Source organism: Falco punctatus (assembly GCF_963210335.1).
Source record: "Falco punctatus genome assembly, chromosome: 7".
Classification (NCBI taxonomy): domain Eukaryota; kingdom Metazoa; phylum Chordata; class Aves; order Falconiformes; family Falconidae; genus Falco; species Falco punctatus.
The window spans coordinates 23279831-23300971 of record NC_137587.1 but is presented as its reverse complement, the minus strand read 5'-3'; the positions used below and the strand labels follow the sequence as shown (position 1 = coordinate 23300971).

The following is a 21141-nucleotide window of genomic DNA, read 5'->3' as shown; positions in this document are numbered from 1 at the left end:
GGTTACAGGACTTCAGTGTGCTGTAATGCTCTTGTTTTATTATTTTTCATTTTATAGAGAGAAGTGAATTGCAGGTTTTATTGGAGGGAATGTGTGTGTTAATCTTACCTGCTTCGCTCAAGAGAAATTTGGTTTTATAGCAATAAAAGTAGGTGTTTAACAATTTACTAAAATCTTTCTGTAATACATTGGCAGTGTGACTTGAAGTGGAAGAGTGCATAGTAATAGGACTTCTACTAAAACTCAAGTTATTACACATTAGTTTAAGAATTTAAATGAATTCAAAAGTAAACTTTTTAGAAGGTTTTAGGTCCTAATAGAAACAATGGTGTATGTGTTAATACATTAGGCTTTAATCCTGCAAACTAGGCTTTTAAAGCCTAAGTTTGTGGATAGCTTTTTCTGTGGAAGAGTAGGGTAGAGTTGTCCTAGATTGCCTGTTCTGGAAAGGCTTTCTCCTATTATGTTTGTAGCTTTACACTAACAGATATTTGCTGGTGCCCTGGAGCAGCTGTAACAATCTGCCTGCACTACTTTTCCATGAGTGTGACCTGAGCAGGAGCAGTTGTTTTCAGCTGTTGAAGAAAGCATCTGAGAGGGCAACAGGTTGAACAGGCCCTGTCTTCAGTGCTTGGATGCTTGGTGGCAGTTCTTAATTGGAAAGGAACTGTAATGTTTGGGTTAAGGGGTGTGAACGATGAGCTGCTGCTGCCTGATCCTTTCCTTCACAACACTGAATTCAGCATCTTGCTACGTGTTTGGCTGCAGCTATCACGTACATGTGTGTGTTTTAGATGTCTTTGGGAAATGCGGCCTGAGACGTTATTTTTCTGTTATTGGCAAGTCACGAGCATTTTTTTTGCGTTGTGTTTTTGAGTTCAGATTAAAAACAGATTATTCTGGCTACAGGAAGCCATAGAAGTAATTGGCCAGATGAGAGGGAGTTCAAAAGAAAAACCTTCAGGATGAGCTCGAGTGATTAGTCAGAAGTCTGCGTGCAGTTGGGAGTTGCATCATGCAAATACAGTGTGATACCTGTTTTGTAAACTAAGTTGTTTTGTTTTACATGCTTCTAGCAGGCCAGTTCTATTATTTCTTACACATGTTATCCTGATCTTTGTTTCCATGGGAAATGGGACAGACATATGCATTGTTGCTTATCGCGTGAGAGTTTATATACCAGTTATATCTTTTGATGATTCATTGCAGTTGCTTCTCTGTTTCAGGACCTGTAACTAAGTGGACCCTACTGACTTCTGAACCACAAAGGGTAAGAGTGAAAAGAAGTGAGAGAAGCACACAAAGAAAGAGGAAGTGGATGCACTTTCATCTGGACTTCTTTCCTGCCCTTTATTACTAGAACTGAATGGAAAAGAGAAACTTCCGTGCCTTTCCTCCCCCAGCCTCAGGGATGGGTGGATTGTAAATACAGTGCGTGCAGCTGGGAGAATAAACTGAACCATGAATCTTCAAGCTCAGCAAAAGTCTTCAAGCAAAAGGACTGGAAAACGAATTGCCTATTTTAATGACCAGGAAATAAATGTGTCATCAAAAGAACCACAGCAGCAGCTTAAGGAAGGACAGTTCTATGGTCATGGAGGGAATATACCTGTCTCCCAAACTATGGAGATGTCTCATGCAGGAGGATTAACAAGTGCCCCCAACAATGTTGCTTTGATGAACTCTGTTTACAATCAAGATAGGGGAGAATCAATGATGATGTCCCAGACAGTAACAGCTGTCAAATGGCAGAATTCACTAATGGGAAACCGGTTGCCAGAGAGGGGTGACAGCCACTGGCAGTCTCCACCTTCGATGTGGAACCACAGTATGGTTTTTGCGGGCAACCCAAAAGGGCCCCACTCCAATGCTGGTGCCCCAGGCTTCTATGGCCACCCAGAAGCCCTTAAAAGAAATCAAGAGAAAGGAGTGTTTGTGTCACAGCTTGACTTGTATGGAGATGCTGTCCAGCAGATGATGTCCCAGAAGGCTCAGCTGGAACAGCAAGCCCTGGTTAGGCAGCAAGCTCAGATGAATTCTTTTCATCAGATGCAGAAGCAGCAGCAGCAGAATCAAAGTCTGCCGTTACAGCCTTTCCAACTAGCATTTGGTCACCAAGGCCAAAAGCAGGGTCTTCCTGAATTATTACATGTCTTTCAAGAAGCTCCAGCTTCTTCCAGTCCAGCATTTACCGCCCAACAGAAACAGCAAGCTCTTCCCCAGCTACAACTGTTTGAAAATTTTTATCCTCAACAGCAGCAGCAGCAACAGGCTGCCACACAAGCCTTTGGTCTGCAGCAAACAACTTCCATAGCACAGCCTCATGTGGCAGCAGCAGCACCTCAGCATCACATGATGGCACACCAGTTTCAGCAAACAGAGAGGAACCAGGAGCTATTCAAGGCTCTAACAGAGCAGAACCAACCGACGGTGCTACCTCAGACCCAGATTCCCTTTCCAAGAAGGTCACGGAGACTCTCCAAAGAAGGTGTCCTGCTGACATCTACAGGAGAAGTGCTGGCTTCCAAGCAGACAGAAGAACAACCTACCAATTTATTTCTGCATCACTGGCAAACGCATCAGCAAGAAGTTCCATTACAGCAGCCACCTGAATCACTGGCCCACAACAAAAGTAGCTATTCACACCCCAAGAGAATAGATCTGGGCCAGAAGGATGTCCTGGTCAACAGTGAGCTGTGCCAGATGGAAACAGACAGGGAAGCCACAGCCCAGAATGGTAGAGATGGGGAGAAACAGGCAGCAGCAGCTGAAGAAACCACTCAGAGAACTAATGATTTTCAGGGTGTCAGGGGTGGTGTAATCCAGAGTACGCGGCGGAGACGGCGTGTTTCCCAAGAAGCCAATTTGTTAACTTTGGCCCAAAAAGCTGTTGAGCTGGCTTCTCTTCAGAATGTAAAGGTAAGGTATACATCCTTACCAGTATGTTTTGGACGACAAAATAGGGCTGAAATGAAGTGAACCTATGGACATATGCAGGATAGGATGGTACCTTGATGCAAGAACTTTTGTAGTAGTGCAAGGGCAGCTCTGGAGTGGTGGCATGTAAATTCAGCTTCTGTAATTCATAGATGCGGGAGAACAGACACCTCCTAGTGCAGTGAAACCACCTAAGGACAGTTTTATTTCGCTAATACTGAATGTGATTTTAGCTCAGGGCTTCAAAATATGGACATTTGCAGCTTAAGCCTTAAACTGATCAGGAATTTAGAGACAAGTATAAGCGGTTCACTTGGTGTCTTTTTATCAATGTAACGTTATCTTCCTTTTATATTAAAAGACTACTGCTCACCTGCCGGTTTCTCAGTTTTAGCTGTTGAGGTGTTTCTAAACTGTGCTATCCAAAAATTACCTAAGTTACATGTTCAGTATTTCCCAAATATTAAAAGCCTGAGGAAGCCTCACTTACATGAAGAACTTATACCAGACATAACAAAGGTTGATCAGGTATCCTGTTTCTGGGAATGACCTGCAGCAAATGTTTAAGAGATTGGTAACCTGAGGACAAAGTCTGCCTGTAGATGTTCTGTAGGGCTTGATGGGGTAGAAATTAGGGTTGGCTGATGAGGTAGTTGGCTACTTTCATCCTTTTGGTGTCCCGTCAGTCTAAACTGAACAGTATGTGTTCCATATGGCCAGATGACAACGTTCAATATTAATTAGCCTAGGGGAGGCAAGTGGTGAGACTTTTGCAGTTGGGTGAGGATTTCTTGAGGGCTTTTCTTAAGGTTTTCTTTCAGTTGTGGTTTGAGTAATCTTTCATTGAGTGTGTCTCATGAAAAGTAAAGATACGCTTTTCTTCAGAGGCCTTGTTGCTAGAGGCTGTTGAAATACAGGTGTTAGAGCATGAGCTACTTTTGCCTACGGTTTCCCCACCTGAGTTGCTGTCCAGTCAGACAACAAAGGGAAGGTAACTTTATTCCCTCTGTTTCCCTTGTCATAATTTTTTTTTCCTAGTCTGTCTGTGGCCATTTTTTTCTCATCCCTTCCTTAGATGGATGGGTTATTTGAGTGAAAGAACTGAACTAATAAACAATGAGGCAACTATCCATAGCCTGCTCCATCTCTTGTACAGCAGACAGCAACCAGTGACTGTTGGCGCTGTCTTCAAGGTTTTTTTGCTCTAATTCCAGTTGAACAAGCAGATTTGATAAAAAATGAGTAGTAGTTAGCAACGTGAGCTATTTGATCATACTGTCCCAGCCATTGTATGGTTTTATTGCAGGAAGGTCTATGATTCACATTCTGGTCTGATCACCAACACAGTGGCAAGAAAAAGCTAATAAATCATCTAGGAAAAGGCCCTGAGAGGTGAAGCAAGAAACTGGCTGTTTGAAGGCATGCCTGTTTGCAGCTTGATTTGTAATGTAAAGACCCATCAGAAAAGTGTTTTGACAGATGCTCTTTTGTTCTTTGCAGTTATGCAAGCAGCTTGTTTGCTTCTATGATGGCTCTAGCAGAACTCCTCTTTATGTTTAGATCTCTTCAGGCTTTCAGGATGAGGTTTTGAAAGATGTTAAAGCTCTTACCTGAGATCTGATGGATTTTACATCTTTCAAGGGGTTGGATATCACGTGAGGGAGAAAAATGAAACATGTTTAGTGGAGGAGAGTGGTCTGCTTCTCTTACCAGTGTCTTTCTGTTATAAAAAACCTAGAAAGTTCTCTAGTGGAAGTTATGTGGAAAGCTTGTAAGAAGGCCATAGGATTAAATTAGTGATGAAAGAAGATATGTTCATAATTTGAACCAGATGGTTTAACATTGCAATGTAGGTGTGTGTACCTTATACAAAACATTATTTTCAACAGCAGTAGTTGTCTCTACATGTAGTGTAAGTACTGATGCTTTGCACCACAACTGCCCATCTTACTGTGCCTGCCTTTTTCAGGAGGTGGAAGCTTACTGCTGCTTACAGGCCATAGCAAATTCTCAACTCTTTGTTTTATGGTTTCATTTCACATGTAACTGTTGTATGCAAAAAGTCAGTGTAATTTGTTTTCTTTAACAGTGCAGAAAACTTAGATCTGAAATGGTAGTCTTAAGGTTGCCTGGATTTAAATATTCCTTCATGGAAGGTTGGCAGAGGTTTTAATTACCTGGGCTCTTTCCCCTGGCACAGGACAAGGCACTAGCTGCATACAAAAGAAAAAAAGAAATTGCAGTTCTGAACTTACCTTCTCCATGGACAAGCTTCAGTTTGACTGCAAAGAGAAGCTGCCTTTACTGTTAGCAAGGTGATGCAGAATGATGGCAGAAAGCACTGTACAGGCAGGTACTTCTAGAAGGGTGGTGTGGTTTCTTGTCTGATCACAGCAGTGACCTTGGAACAGCTCTTCCAGCTATTGCAATTGAGTTTTGTCGGTGAATTCTAAATTTTTTTAGAAACCACTTGAAGGATAGAAAGGATCAGTGCCAGAAAGACTCTGATGGGTTTCTGTGGGTGTTCTGGAGGACTCTTGATCACTAGTTCATCCTTCAGTATTTATGCAAGAGTCTAAGTGGAAGTGCAACAAGTTGTGCTTACTGGAGTTATCCAGCAGCCCTCCTGCTTTAAATTCAGCAACAGAAATGCTGAGTTAGCTGAAAATCCCCTAGCAGTTCTACAAATGAAAGTCCTGTCACTTGTTCAGTGACTTCTTTCTCTTAACTGTTTGATTATGCTCAGGGGTAAGCAAACTATTTAGGGATCTGGAGCAAATAGCTTAATTCCAAAATCAGTTGTGTCCTCTCTTGGTAAACCTTAGGTATGTGTGATCTTTCATGACCAGAAAAGCCCTGGTGTAGACCAGAGCATCTTTAAGAGTGTCTCGATTGCTTATATTAAGTTCTCAGTGGTGCCTTCTCTCTGTCTTTACAACTATTCAGGTCTCCTCCTTCCTCATTTATCTTGAATTTCTCTCCCATCATCAAGGAAGGAGAGTCCTTGCTGGTTACCTCCTAATCTTGAAAATAAAAGGAACATGGTTAACTGATCATTCAGCCAGAGAAATGTGATATATTTTGTGTGACTAGCTGTCATAATTTCCTCCTTGTGGTCAGGAAATTAGTTCATGTCTCTTGACCTACAGAGATCTGTGTAGCACACAGGACATATCCGAGGTTTGTAGATTGGTCAGAATTGGTGCTCGTTCATGTATTTGTATTGTCATTACGTGTTTGATTGCTGTTAGCCTCTCAGATACCCAGAAAGTATGCCACAGTGCTTGCACTAGTAACAGCTACGTCAGGAGGGAAAAAAGTAACCTGATTAAACCCAAGACTTTTCTTGGCAGCGATCTAGATGTAGTATGAATGCACTGCTCTGAGCAGTGGTGCAAAACTATTGACTATCGATCTTACCGCCAGAAGGTGATCCCAAAGCTTTCCCAGATGTTTAACTAGGCTTCAGTAATGAAGGTGATAACAGGATAAATTTCCCTGATGAATGGAGGCCCATGTATGTCAGCATAAGCCGTATGTGAGCTGCTTTTTCAGGTATGGGCACAACTAGTCGAAGCTGGTGTTGGTTTCCATCACCTGTTTATATGTTGGGAAAGGCATCCTTGTTAGTCTCTTTCCTGAAGTAGTGGAGGGAGGCTACAAAAATTTGCAAGAGCCCCTTACTATCTAGAGGCAGTGGTGTGTAGTGACATATCTGTCAGCATGATGAATGCCCTCCAAACACAAAACTGATAGTCTCATGGGGAAATACAGGTGCATGTCACCAACCTGGAGTGAAGGGAGGTCCTCGAGAGCTCATTCATGCCTTCTGCAGTGCAATCTGGAGCAGCTGATGACAATTGTGACTCTTCAGTTGTGTGTTCCATCATTGTGTGTGGTGAGGGCAGGTATCTTCAGTCTCTGTGAAGAAGCAGTCAGACTTCTAAACTGAAGTATCACTTCCAGGACAAACCTTTCAGTGCACACTTAGCCTTAGTCTAATAAAAGGTCTTGGAAGGAGGCAGTCCTAAATCTTCTTACTGTGATTGATTTTATTTGCTCAAGCTTAGCACATAGCTTTTTCTTGAAGGCTTAGTGTTTCAGAGTGGACCTGTTTACTTACGAAAGTAATAAAAGTTACCAGGAGTCTCAGAGAGAGGCCAGAGCGCTTAACTCCAGGCTCTGACGCATCTTGTGACAATACAGTTGTGCTTCCCTCAATAAATATAGTATCAGAGTGGGACTTGAGTCTCATGTCCTTGTAGCTATCATGGGTTGGCTCTTTGAGGGCCAGCTGGAGTGTGTTCTCTCGCTCATCAGTAAAACCAGCTTTCTTGATCTATGACCACAGTGAAATGACTGGGGATGTGTCTGAATCCTTAGGATGGAACCTGCTTATGCTAGCTTTTTAATCAGGATTAGGTATTCTTAATGGCACACAATAGGTTCTTTTTGAGGACTTTGGTAAATACCTTCAAAATTTTGGAAGTCTAGCTTGGAGACCTCTTGTCATACCTGAGAGATGGCATGCCTTAGTTTCCACCTACAAAACACAGATGTTCAGGTAGATTCCTCAGTAGATTGTGGCTCTGACAGAGGATGAGTTTACATACTTAATCCTATCCAAAGTCTTTCGAAAGAGAGCGTCAGGAGAGAAGTTCTGAAACACCAAAAGGAGCATCTTCTACAGCTTCTAGATTGCACTTCATAAGACCTGAAGAAGACTTTTTGCATCCCTGAAGAAAGGTGTTTTTAAAAGTTTAACATCTGGCTTCTAAGTGAGCTGGCAACCGCTTTTGAATTGAGAGCGGAATGAATATGTGGATAGTCATTTGAGGGACTAGAACTCACTGATGTGACAGTGCCTGAAACCATTTGGTATTACAGTACCCATGTGTTTATTCAGTAACTCGCCCTCCGTTCCCATCTCCTTGGAGCTCATTTTTCTAGAGTTTCCATGAGTAAAAGAAAGCAGAGACACGGAAGCTGTCTCTGCAAGAAGTGCACACTTGCAGTTAGGCCTTGTTGATTCTGCTGAGCAAAAGTCCTTCAGGCTCAGTCCTGGTTAGACAACAAACCTGAAAGGCTCCAGTTATAATAAGGAAAGTTGCTTCTGTTGTGTAAATTGGAAAAAATGCAGCAAAAAAGCTAGCTCTGTTTTTTTGTATGAGAGATTTAATTAAGATTATCATGGTTTGGTCTTTCCTGGAATGGAGGTCCAATCTTTGAAATTAGTAACCTGCAGCTTTTGATCATTACTAAAACTAAAGAATGTTTGTTGGAAGTTATATGGCAGGGCACAAAAAAAATATATCTGGAGAATAATATGTCAAACCATAGGTAGTGAAGTGATACTGGAGAGTGATTTATACAAAGATTCTAGCAGTTGAGACTTCAGTCAGTCCTAAAATAATACTAAGAAATTTTGGTAACACTTTTGTGAAGTATGCTTTTTTTTCCTCCAGTAAGACTTTTTCAAACCCATTTCAGCTTGGAAATTGCATTGAGAAACTTGATACACACTGAAGGTGAGATATTCTCTGATTTATTATGTAAGTGCTACAGAACTTCTAAGGAATCTATTTGTCTTCTCAGGAACTGGATACTTCAGAAGAGAAGAAGAGTATGCAAATGGCTCCAGGACCTACAGCTGCAAAAAGTGTTGTGGAATTTGCCAGTTCTTCACCAGCTCCCAAAAGAGCCCGGGAAGATAACAGCCTTGTGCCTCTTATCATTCCTGTGTCTGTGCCAGTGAGAAAAATTGACTTGCAGAGCCTTGGAAAGGAAAAGTCTGAGGATGGAAAACTCCAGAGAGGCCAAACAAACGATCGAGCTCCTTGTGAACGCAAGCCTTCTGTGATAGTCACTCGGAGGCGATCTAATCGTAATACTAACATGGAAACCTCAAATCAGGTATGGATAGACTAAGAAATCAAGGGTGAACCAAATCTGTTAGATTTAATAACATAGTTTTTATCCATAAGCTCTTCTATTGAATATCAGGGCTTGAACTTGGAATGGATGTACTCTGGGTACTGTGAATTGTTTTCATCATAATATTGCCATATATGTGGGTATCACTGGCTTTTCATGACCTAAAGCTAATGCTAGTACAACAAAGCATTGCCGCACTACTAAATAGTGAATAAAGTCAGATGGTCAATAACACTAGAATAAATTGCTGTCCAAGTAAAGACAGCTTTCTCCAGACATACACAGATAATAATAAATAAACTCTGAGTAGTGCACATATCTCTGTATATGAATAAAATACAAAGTGAAGATTTATTCTCAAGCAATTGAAATCTATTACTGAGGTTCTGAAGGTCAGCACTTGAGTGTTCCCCTTCAGTGGGATGCTGTTGAGTCAGGTTTTACTTTTCAGGGTTTTTTTTGTCTTTTGTATTCAGGAGTACAATAGAATGTTCGGATAAGAAAGAAACTACAGGCATCTGCGGCAGTTTCTTACGCATTTAAATTCTTGACCATCTAAGACAATATTGTTATATTGCCTTCTGTTCTCTTATTGCTATTTGGTGTGACCTTGTCTCTGTACCAGGTTTCTGCTACACTTTTATGTCCTTTTTTTAAAGCTACCGTGAGGTCATTCTCTTTCCAACCAAAGGCTGAACTGGACATATGTGTAGTTCTCGTAAAATATAACTCATAAGCACTCAGAGCTAGTGTTGCTACCTAATAGTTTCTGTGGCCATTCCATTCCCCATCTTCTTCCTCCCTCATTCCCTTTGTGCTAATTGTTGAGACGCCCTCTGACTGTCCTGTCCAGATTTTGAGCTGCCACGAAGGGATGTTTTAATCTCACTGAAGTTTTTCAAATTTCCTGAGATTTTTAAATGAAATTAAGTATGTAATTTTTTTCTAATAGCATGAAGATGCTGTTCCAAAGGATGAAGCAGAGGGCTTTGCCCGGAAACCAAAGCAGCGGCCAAGGCCTGAGCCCCTCTTCATACCACCAAAAGCTGGCACCTTTATTGCACCACCTGTTTATTCTAACATTACTCCATATCAGAGCCACTTAAGGTCACCTGTCCGTCTGGCAGATCATCCTTCGGATAGGAACTTTGAGCTACCTCCTTACACTCCTCCGCCAATTCTCAGTCCTGTGAGAGAAGGATCTGGGCTATATTTTAATGCTATCCTCTCTTCAAGTGGTCATTCAGTTCCACCTCCCATGACTCCTAAAAGTGCTCACAGAACTCTTCTTAGATCAAGTAAGTTCCGCTTTATGCTTCCTTTCGTGGTTAATTTATGATTAGGAGCTGTGGAGTGATAGGAGGAAGATCATGACTTTAGGAAGTGTGGTTATGTGGAAATGGGACAACTCCATCATAGTCTGGGGAGCTAGGATGGGGGAAATGCGATAGTGCTTCCATCTGGGCACACATGTCAAGATGCATTTCCATGTAATCTGCAACACCCCCTACTGACGTTCGTAGGAATGGAAAAGCCAGTTTCTCTTTAATAGATTGTCATTATCTTGAACCAAGGGCCAGTAAATAGTTATTACTGAGATGTAGATGGTGACTGGAAGGTACGTTCTTGGTTATCTTAAACTCCCTTAGTGTATAGCTACATAGCTATCCAGCTCTCAAAAAAGGATTACATTTACAAGCTGTGTGAAGAGTGTATCTCAAATGTGAAGATGAGCTGTCTGAGCAGTTCTTTCTTTTCCTTGCAGATAGTTCAGAAGTTACCCCTCCTGTTCTTACAGTAGTGGGGGAAGCCACCCCAGTCAGCATTGAACCGTAAGTACCCAGTAGATTATTAGCCTGGTAGTAAATGTGCTTCCTTTCTTCCTCCTAAACCTTCGAGCTGCTCCCTGTACAGTTGATGTATCTATTAGAAACATTAAAGCAATTCCTACCAGTGACTCAAAATATAAATTGTCTTCATAAAAATTATTCAGTAAGGTAGATAAAATTTATATGGGCAAACGCACCTTGTAATTCTGGTGATACTAACTGCTCTCTGTTAGTGCCCATCTGTCTCTGGGCTGAAATACTGTTTGTCAGCTAAAGGGGAATCTGTCCTTTTTTGTTGTATACAAACACTTCTTTGTATACTGTATGTTTGTTTCAGAGTAGGGAAATAATGCTTCTTTAGAGGAAGGCCAAAATGTATGGAAAAATGTAGTTAGCTCTCACGTTAACTGGCCTGATTGCAAGCTGTCCATGTGGTTATTAGCTGCGGCATAACTGTGAACATGACTTTGCTCCCTCGTGGGCTAGCTCAGTCTGAAAGCACTACAACTGGCTGCATACAGTGTGTGTGACCTGAGCTAATAAGCCTCATTAGTCTGTTTAGCTGGCTGTATGCTGGGAAAGCTCAGACATATGTGGACCCAGCAGCACTAGGGAACAGAGTTTGGAGATACTGAAGCTGAAGTTGTAAGCTCAGGCTTGGCGCCGGTCCTGTTAAACGTAAGCAGAGTAGCAAATGTCTCTGCACAGCCCTTGCAGACCCTCTGGGAGTGTTATCAGCTCAAGTTCGGTGCTGTGGAACTACAACAAGATAATTCCAATTCATTCTTACACTTAGGTTAGTGAACTCTTGCGAAACCTAAATGTGGAGATGCATGGCATGGAAACACCCATATGGCATAAAACCGCCCACATGGCTCTGCACTGCTGACTGTGCAGGCAGGAACCTGCTCTGACTCGGCAGTGTATCCTGTAACGTTGGAGATGTTTAACTCAAACTGTCCCCAGAGAAATACTAGATTTTTTTACTTTTTCTTTCAAAATGGCTTGTGTTTTAAAAATTGAATGGAGCGTTTGCTGCCAATATATTTTTTTCTCACCCTTTTTCCATTTTTACCATCCTGTTTGAAGCTGTTCTATGCACTTTTGACAGCAGGCTGTCCTGAGGAAATTTTCAATGGTGAATGAACCCAGATTATTCTTTGTCACTTTTGCAGATCCCTTCCAGACTGAGCCCATTCATGGAAATAAGCACATCTGGTGGTGTATAAATCTGTTTTGAAAATGGCTTAATTGATCTCTTAGTTGTTGGTTAATTTCACACTTATCCAGGGGAACCCCTTCTTGGACAGATATTTTTTGTTTCCCCCCAGGTTTTGACCTTTGAGCGGTTATTAGGGGATCCTAATTTAAATCCAATTTCAACTGTTGTTGATAAGACAATGGAAACTGGTAATGAATGTAAAACCTCTCACCTTTTGAGTCATACTTATTGATGTAACCTACAACGCCTGAAAGCTGTTCATGCTATATGCAAGAGCTTGCTGCATTTCAGTTTCTTCACAATTAGCGCTTCTAGCAGAGATGGAGACTGCCTGGATATTGTAAAGGGGGCCTGACCGTTACTTTTTACGTTTTCTGTAGGCGAATAAATGTAGGAATTCGCTTTCAGGCAGAAATCCCATCACTCCAAGACAGGTCTCTGGCAGCAGCTGATGAACATAAAGCAGAGCTGGTGTGGCAGCCATGGGGTGACCTGGAAACCAACAAAGTCACCCAAAAGAATGGTAAGAATGTGGAAGGCTGGTAAACAGGACTGAATTGTCACAATTGTAGTAGGGGAAACCACATATCTACTGTATGTGTAACTTATTACTTAACTGGTAGCTCAGAGATATTAAGTTCGAGTGGTCTTGAAAACAGTCTTAGGAGTAAAACTCAGGTTGTGTCTGATGGGGTGGGGTGTGTGTGTGTGTGTGAGAGATAGAATTCTGTTAATTGAGATAAAATGGGACCATATGTTACTAGTCAGGCAGAGAGCAGCATTTGCTCAGTGAAGCTTCCTTGTCTTTTGCTAACATTTGAATGCCATATGCATGCAATTCCTGTATTTTCAAGGGGTGTTCTACACATAATAGCATTTTTGAGAAATCAAGTTATAGATGGAAATAAGGACAAGGAAGCGGCTAGTAGCAGACTTGGGGAGCTCTTGGTGCACAGGGATTGTGGCATGTGTAAATCCTGAAGGGAAGAGGAAGTAGGCAGGCTTGGAAGAAATCTTTCTGATGAGAGAGAGGAAAAAAGTGTGTTGGGAAATGGAAATTCACAGTGTAAGGGGGAATTTGGGAAATTTCTGAGGTGAAGGGAGATGGGAAGACGTTACAGGAGGGAGGAGATTTGCAGAAAACTCCCTGTATAAAAAGTGCTGCGTGCAGAGTAATGCTGTATGACCTTGTGGTCTAATCAGTTCTTGTGTTCAAATTTGACCCAGATAACTTTGCAAGGATGTTCAACTTCGCTGAGAGTTTTACTTGCTGTTATGCCTAGTCCTGCTTCAAAAGAGCTGATTAATGTTGCAAAGCCTGTAGGAAAATCCATTTTAATCTTCTTATCTGAATTTGTTTGGTACCTTTGTGGAAATAGTGGAAAACCTGCTAGCTGCTGCCTGTTCAAGCATTTTTCCTGGGGCTGGAACCAACCAGGAGCTGGCATTGCATTTCTTACATGAAGCAAAGGGAAGCGTTCTGGTGAGTCTTCCCAGCTTTTCACCTTGATGTGGTCAAAGATGTTAATGAAGGCCAGGTAACCTGTCATTCCTGAGTGGAGAACCTTGCAAACTCCTTCCTATGCACATGGCTCCCACTGTTTAGTGTCTTTTGGATGTTCCTAAAGTGGGTTCTGCCTCATGTACAGCGCCATGTTCAATTACTGTGTTGCACATTTCCAACTTTGACATGTTTGGCTTTTTAACCAACAGACTGGTAGTCTACCAGGGTGAGCAAGCTGAGACTGCTAAATGAATCTTAAATGTTGTCTTCCTGGGAAGATGACCATTGGAAGGAAAAATAAGAAGCTGGAGCTGAAGTTGAGATGAAGCGCAGTATCTTGCTCCTCTTAGTTTTTGGAAGTGCTTTCTCTGTGCATGTTTATAGAATGGCTGTGCTGCTAATTTTACATCAGTACTGTAAGACATGATACACTTTCGTGAATGCCCTTTGACACCCCTGGGGAGGTAACATGAAAGAGCAGAGCATAGCGTATGGCACAGGGTTGTCATCCTTTTTTAGTTCTGTGAGTGATTTGACTTGGCATAAATCAGCCCTGTGGTCAGGAGTATCCCGCACCTTTTTTGCCTGGCTGCTTGTTTCGTGTCCCCTGTGGTGTGCTAGCACTGACAATTGTGAGACTGTATTGACCTACATTGGAGAAGAGAACAAATAAAAAGTAACTTTTGTGCATATGTGTTAGGTTTCTGCTAGGTAAGTTCCCCAAACCAGCCACCATTGCAAATGCTGTTGCTGGCATTAGGGAGGCGCAAGGTTGCCCCTGGCTGCAGGAGCTCACTGTTAGGGTGATGTAAATTGCTGATGGAAGCATGACTCCATTCTTTCCTTCCTGCTAACTTTGAAAGCGCTTCCAATTTCAATGCGAAGTAAAAAGCAGCTTGAGAGGTTTGTTTGGGTTTTGTTTTTTTTTTTTTGGTGCGGAATCTTTCAGTCATGTGAGTGCCCTGTTTAGTTTGAAATACTGCCTAGTTAAATGAGGTAAGATCACAATGACTTGAATGTTTAAGACAGACATCATTTAGGGCAGTGGTTTTGGATATGAGTATGTAACTTTAGCCTTCAGTAAATGAGAGGAAATTGCTGCATGGTCTCTATGGAATTAACTCTCTCCCAGTGCTGTGGTGGTTGCATTGGAAAGTGGCAATTCACAGAGACATGAAGGGGTGCTGGGAGCTTACCACTCACCTGTAAGACTCGGTGGATAGTCAAGAATGTGATGTTTAAAATTGTCCCAGATGTTAAACTGTGCTACCGTTCTTTTCAGTTAGCTTGCCAGAAAGGAGGGGATTAACAATTGTCTGATCTTTGTTTTGGATACCCCAAACACTAAAGTAATTCTTTTATGTTTATCTTAGGGAGCTTTGACCAAACTGCTATTGAAGAGGCCAGTACGATCACCTACCCACCCTTTGGCAGATTATCACTACACAGGTTTGTTAACCAGAATAACTGTGTTGCCTGTCTATCATAAAGGAATCTTTTTATTCTTTTCTGTTCTTTTGAGAAACACTGTAACATTAAAGTAAGATTAAAAGACCGCTGTTCTCCCTGATAAGCCAAACGATGGTCTGCCAGGAATTTTGCCTGTGCAAATTATGACACTTCTAATGTAAAAAACACTGCACCTCTCAGAACATGTGCATGTGTGAATTTGCATGTGTGTGTTCTGATTTTCTTCATGGGGAAAAGGGAATATGATCTCTTACATCAAGCCACAGAGAATGCAGAAAGATAGCTAGTACATACAAGAAAGGCTGTGGTAACCTCAGAACCACAGGCTCTCTGGCATGAATTTCCAGGGTGGAGTTAAAGAGGAAGTTTCGTGGGAGGAGTTTTCAAGAGTTTGCTGTAGAAACCTCAGCCAACTTTTGACGTCTGTCAACGTTTCTGCAAAATCTTAAGTGCCATAAACGGCCTTTGTTTTGCCTTGTACCTAATTAGAAAATAGCTAGCCATGTAACATTAACTTCGGTGATTTAGAGTGGCCCTAGCCACCTGAAAGACTTGATGTAAGGTGGTGGAGAGACATCTACTAGCTGTGCGACAAACTATAGAAATTACATTTCTTCACTATTGCATGCTCCTACTGTAATCGTTGAGAAATAGTACTTGAGTAGTATCTATAAGACAGGAGGAGATTCCAAAATGTGTGTGTTATTAGAGGGGAGGGTGCTAGGACAGTAGGAATATTTGAGATGTAATAGATCTTCAAGTACAGTGGATTGCTGATGAAGGGGAAGATGCTGTTTTCCTGCCACACCATTTCCCTTGCATAAAATCCTATGACTGGGCCACCAGAAAGTGTGTCTGTCTATTTATCTTGCTGTTTTTTTGGAAAACATCTTAATTTATCTAATTGACTGGTTTTTGCAAGCTGAATTGAGTTAACCGGTGGGGATGAGTAATGGATCTAACACACAGTGATGAGAGGCAGGCTGAAGTGGAGCGGTAGGGGAGGCATTAACAGCAGTTTACAGTTATGCTGGATTAGGTATGATGAGAGACTGCACCCTTGTGTGTGTGTTATTTGTCTTATTTAAGGCAAACATGAAAAAAAAGTACATAGAAGACTAAACATTTCAAATTTCAAGGGCTTCTGTTACAATATTTTTTTTCTATAGGATCAGACAAGTGGAAAGTTGCTGAAAAAAAACTTTTCAACAAAGGCATTGCAATCTACAAGAAAGACTTTTTTTTGGTCCAAAAGCTTGTAAGTTACTTTTGTGTTTTTTAATGACAGCTAGGATACATTCTGATGTGTTTGTTCAGCATTTAATACAGGGAGTTCAATCTTAATTTTTATGAAACTGTGGTATTAACTCCCGCACTCAAAAGATTTCGGGTAAGTTTTATCATCCAGCACAGCATAAAATCTCACTAGAAAGCTAGAACAATAGTGTGTTTGTTTTGCTGTCGTTGTTTACTTAACCCTTGTACTTACGGCATCACTTCCAGTAGTCCATGCTGCAGGTATCACTTTTACAGGGTGTATTTAGAGCGTTGGTTGTGTTCCAGTACAGCTTAAATGGCTTGCTTATAAAACTAAATAGAAACACATCCTTGCTAGTGATGAAAAGGACCAAAGAAGGGTATGTGAATGATGCATCTTTTAGGATCTCTTTCCAGTTTTCTGTGACAATGACGGTAAAAATGATCCCTCCCGCCTATTTTCACGAGGTATGACACTTCAGTGCTGGGGAAATCACTGAAGGAGAGTGCAAACCCAAAAGCTGCGTACATGTTTACTGAATAAATTCCCAAAAGGCATTCAAGTTGCAAAAGCCCAGAAGCTAAGAATATATTCCAAAACTTCAGGAAAATCAATGATAGAGAATATGTAGATGGTCGCAGGTCTGTACTGATAATTTTCTACCACTGTTTGTGTATGAAATGCATGTGTCCAAAACGGGAAAGAGCTGCAAAACTTACTTTCCATTTTTGGATTGGTATTCTGGTCTGGTCTTCTGAAGTGCTGCTGGAAAATAAAGGTCCCCCATAAAACTGAAAGGCTTCTCTCAAGCCTGACAGCTCAAATGGAACATTTCGGAGGCTAAGCTTATGAAGTGCCAGGTTCTGTCACCTTTACGTTGACCAGCTTCTCTTTGGGAAGTTGGTCCTGTAGTGACCAGTGAATAACAGTGGCAATAGGGGATGGGCTGTGGGATGGGGCATGCAGGTGAATATGATGCAGAAAAGGCAGCTCTAACAGCAGCTGTGATGGAATGGAGCCTACTGAGAAAAGAAAAATATGAAGTGTATTTATTGCACCTTTAGTGATTATTTATAGGCCTTCTTGAAATCATCTATTCTGTTGGACTTTGTTTTTTAAACACTAGATAAAAACAAAAACAGTGGCGCAGTGTGTGGAATTCTACTACACATACAAGAAACAAGTGAAAATTGGTCGGAATGGGACCTTAATCTTTGGGGACATTGATGGTGCTAATGAGAAATCTATGAAAGATGAAGCTGAAGTTGACATCAAGGTAATTTCCTAAATTTTTCTCACCTCTTTTGGGCTGTGGTGTGAAGTCTGATTTTGTGTGTTGTCTCATTTGCTGGTAAAATCAAAAGCAGAAATGGTCTGGCCAGTGTGGAAAAGTCTAGACTCAGAAGCTTATGCCCTGTGTCTTGTAATGACATTTACTGACAGACACCAAAATTAACATTCTTTTATCTTCTGGTGAAGAGTTCCCATAGGTTTGCACGTGTTCTTCCTCCCAGACGGGACATTTACAGTGAAGAACAGGGGCATGTGGAGGAAGAGGAGGAAGAAGAGGAGGCAGAGGAAGGGTTGGATAACAGAAAGAAGAGCACAGTTCCTCTCAAAGATGAACAGACACTACAAGATGGTTTAATAGTAAGTAGCAGTAACAATAGTAAGTGCTGCATTGTGCGTGTTGTGCTTTCTATGCCGCCTGCACTCTGCAGCTAGTTTAGAAAATACCAGGTGCAGAGTTCCATACAGAAAAAGTTTCCACCTCTAACTTCTCCCAGAGCCAAGACTGGGCTGCGGTAGCTTAGAGTATTACTAGCAACCAAACTGTGTGCTGTGGTGGGAGAACTGGGATGAGTAAGGGAAAAAAACCCAATATAATTCTTTGTGGTTGGTGCGTGCATAGGATCATGATGAGAAATATCCTGAAGACTTCCTCATTAAATTAAATAAACGAAGCACAGGAGCTCAGCCATTGTTTTCCTTCTGATGGTGGGTTTAAGTTCAGTTTGCCTTAACTGTCCCCTCTCTCCAAAGGCCAATGATGCAAATATGGGCAGTCAGGAGGCAATTGTCACAGGCAGAATTGGAAGGAAGCCAAGGGAGACAACAGTGAAGCCTCGAAAACCCATTATTGCTCCAGTGCAGAGGAGGCGGCGGAAACAGAAGATAAAAGCAGATGCTACCAGTAAAACTCAGAACACAGAAAACACGTTTCCATGTAAAAAATGCGGCAGGTAAGAGCAACTCCGCTTCCAGCAATAGTCACAGGACTGCAGTAGGCCATCTCCTGTGGAAGTGTATTCTCAAATGAGCTTTCCTTCTGTCTATTTAGGCCAGAGACATTGGCCATAATTTTAATGACTTATTACCCTACTCATACTTGCAGATTAGGAATTTTTACATAATTGATATTAAGATACTACTACTTGGATAATTACCTGCTGCTGCTGACTGTTTTTTCTCAAATGGAATGAGACGCTACCCGCATTTCAACTGTGTGCAGTATGTGGTGTTAAGCTGCACTCTCAAACAGCTGCTATATTGCCCCTCTGTAATGCTTATTTTTGTAATGAGTAATTTCTATATATTTGCTAAATCACATATTAAGAACATTAGGACTTTCTAATGAACAGTGGTGTAGAAATACAAGACGCTACCATTGATGTAGCAGCAGATATTACATCTGGTTAAACTTGTACCCGTCTTTTGTGACTGTAAAATATACTTGTATTTCCTCACACGGTTCTAGTTGTTCTTGTAGCTTTGTTGCCAACAGATTCATAAATGTTAAGAAAATTCAGTTCCCACTTAGGGACATGGTTTAGTGGTGTTCTTGGCTGTCCTGGGTTAACAGCTGGACTCTGATCTTAAAGGTCTTTTCCAACCTAAATGGTTCTGATTCCATAAATTGCTTACTCTTCAAACAACAGTGTCTCTTGTAATACCAGGGTTATCCCTTTATTTAAAAAAGGCACCAAACTAGGGCATGGCAAGGAAATGAAAACCCTGTCTAGGTGCATCACCAGGAGTGCTGATAGATTCCTGCTGGGGCTGGGACTTAGCTGGCCCTGCCAAGGTACCCTGCCTTTGTGCCCTCAGACAGCATGTGGCGTTGGGCAGCTAGGATTTGATCCTGGCCACTGACAAAGGAGAAGCAGACAAGGGTTCTTAACGTTGTCTAAACTTTTCTCATGGCATTTGGTGCAAAAGCCAAATAGTTACTGGTGAAAGATGGAGGGATAGGTCATAGAAGTGCAAAGTCACGGAGGAAAAAGCTCAAGCATTTCTAGCTGTGTGGACGAGGCTCAGGAGTAGTGGCATTTGGCCATTGTTCACCTCCATGTTTGTTGTATTTTTGCAGCATAGGGGGAATTCCTAAAAACCAGGGCCCTGTTGTGTTAAGCAGCACATGCATATTTCGGGTACCCGTGCTGCCCGTCTGAATTTAGAAAACTTAAGAGCTGAATGAGAGGTAAGAGGAAATGGGCACATTAAGAAACAAAGCGAGTGGTTTGAGGGTGCTCAGGATCCCCGCTGGTATTCCACCTAGCGCTGGCAGTGCCGAGTCAGAAGGAGTGTTTGCTGTAGATGATCTATTGCAATGCCAAAGTGAGTTCCTGTGCTGAAGGTCAGAAACTTGAGGCTGCAGCAGCAGAAGCTCTTTTGGAGAATTAATGAAGGAGGCTGTAGGAGAGACCAATGCTAACGTACGTGCGTGCTTCCTCAGGGTGTTCTACAAGGTGAAGAGCCGCAGTGCTCACATGAAAAGCCACGCGGAGCAGGAGAAGAAGGCAGCTGCACTGAAGCAGCAAGAGAAAGAGGCAGCGGCAGCAGCAGCAGCCCACAGTCGGGCCCGGCAGGAAGAGAGCAGTGACAGCGGGAGCAGCAGCAGTGGAAGCAGCAGCGAGAGCTCAGATGAAGAAATATAGCAGCAGACCAGAAGTGGAGGGAGTAGCAAGGCTGGACCCAACCTCCCTCTTGGTGGTCTCACTCTTTTTTGCTTGCACTTTTCTTACCTGAACATCAGGTCTCAGTTTCAGTGCTGCTGTTTCCTCATGCTACGTGTTCCACTTCACCTTGCCAGTACTGACCAAGCCGGAATGGTGGATGAAAAGATTTGATTCAACTTGGCTTTTTTTTTTTTTTTTTAAACAAATAAGGGGTTTCTATTCTATTTATAATGATACCTGACGTACGTAACGGAACAATGTCACCTGCAGTGGAAGTAAGTTCTCTCTCAGGTCAGTCAGACCTTTCTTTTTGTGCTCGACACAGGAATTGTGATAACAGGACTCTTGAAATATAAAAGTTTCCAGACAAAAGTGAGAAAATTATGCTCTGCTCTGAGCTAAGTGTATCCAGTTACTGTGACACTGGTGATTTCTAGATGTTTCCTTTCTCAGCAAGTTCTCCTTCCTGTTACACTTTCCTGCCTTCCTTTCTGAGTACTTACTCAGGCAGCCAACAAGTTTTGTGGAAAGATGGTGTGCGCTTTTGGCCTCTGCTTCACAAACATGAGAAGCGGGATGAGCAAGACACTCTTCTTCCTTTTGAGAGGAAGTTTTATTTTTCAGAAAGAAGCTTGAGGTGGTTTCTCTTATGCCATTAAGAATGCAGCAGTGGATATAAAAAAAATCCTGTGGGATTAGAGTAGCCACAGAGCTTGTGGGTTGTCTCATCTTGGAAAACAAAATAGTCTGCCTTTGATTGACTCAATGGAAAGTAGTCTGGGCTTTACAAGTGCAATTTGAAATTAAAACTGCTGGTTTTGACTTTGCATAAATGGGAGCAAGCTGGTTTAGCGAAAATGAACCAGGACCACCGTGTGCGCTGGATTGTGTGCACCTCCGAGATGGGAGGAATGGACTCTCGTCTCCAGCAGTGATCCCTCTGTGAATGGCTTTTACATGGCTTTTACCTCTCAACGTGCCCATTTCTGTCTTGTGGTAGCCCTCATTTATTCCTTGAAATGCCCATC

General features: G+C 42.0%; 1 protein-coding gene across 2 annotated transcripts in view; it reads left to right on the top strand.

Moving 5' to 3' along the window:
• MIDEAS (mitotic deacetylase associated SANT domain protein) overlaps nucleotides 1-20315 on the top strand; it is a 63859-nt gene extending 43544 nt beyond the window's left edge. For both annotated transcript variants that reach the window (XM_080397676.1, XM_080397677.1), the window contains 12 exons: nucleotides 1227-2919; nucleotides 8533-8850; nucleotides 9824-10169; nucleotides 10637-10703; nucleotides 12303-12445; nucleotides 13302-13405; nucleotides 14800-14875; nucleotides 16066-16154; nucleotides 17281-17430; nucleotides 17634-17804; nucleotides 18198-18397; nucleotides 19891-20315. In XM_080397676.1, the coding sequence (XP_080253802.1) occupies nucleotides 1462-2919; nucleotides 8533-8850; nucleotides 9824-10169; nucleotides 10637-10703; nucleotides 12303-12445; nucleotides 13302-13405; nucleotides 14800-14875; nucleotides 16066-16154; nucleotides 17281-17430; nucleotides 17634-17804; nucleotides 18198-18397; nucleotides 19891-20092 (3324 nt within the window). In that variant the 5' untranslated portion in view covers nucleotides 1227-1461 and the 3' untranslated portion in view covers nucleotides 20093-20315. The remainder of the gene's footprint in view (nucleotides 1-1226; nucleotides 2920-8532; nucleotides 8851-9823; nucleotides 10170-10636; nucleotides 10704-12302; nucleotides 12446-13301; nucleotides 13406-14799; nucleotides 14876-16065; nucleotides 16155-17280; nucleotides 17431-17633; nucleotides 17805-18197; nucleotides 18398-19890) is intronic.
• Nucleotides 20316-21141: the final 826 nt, after the last annotated feature.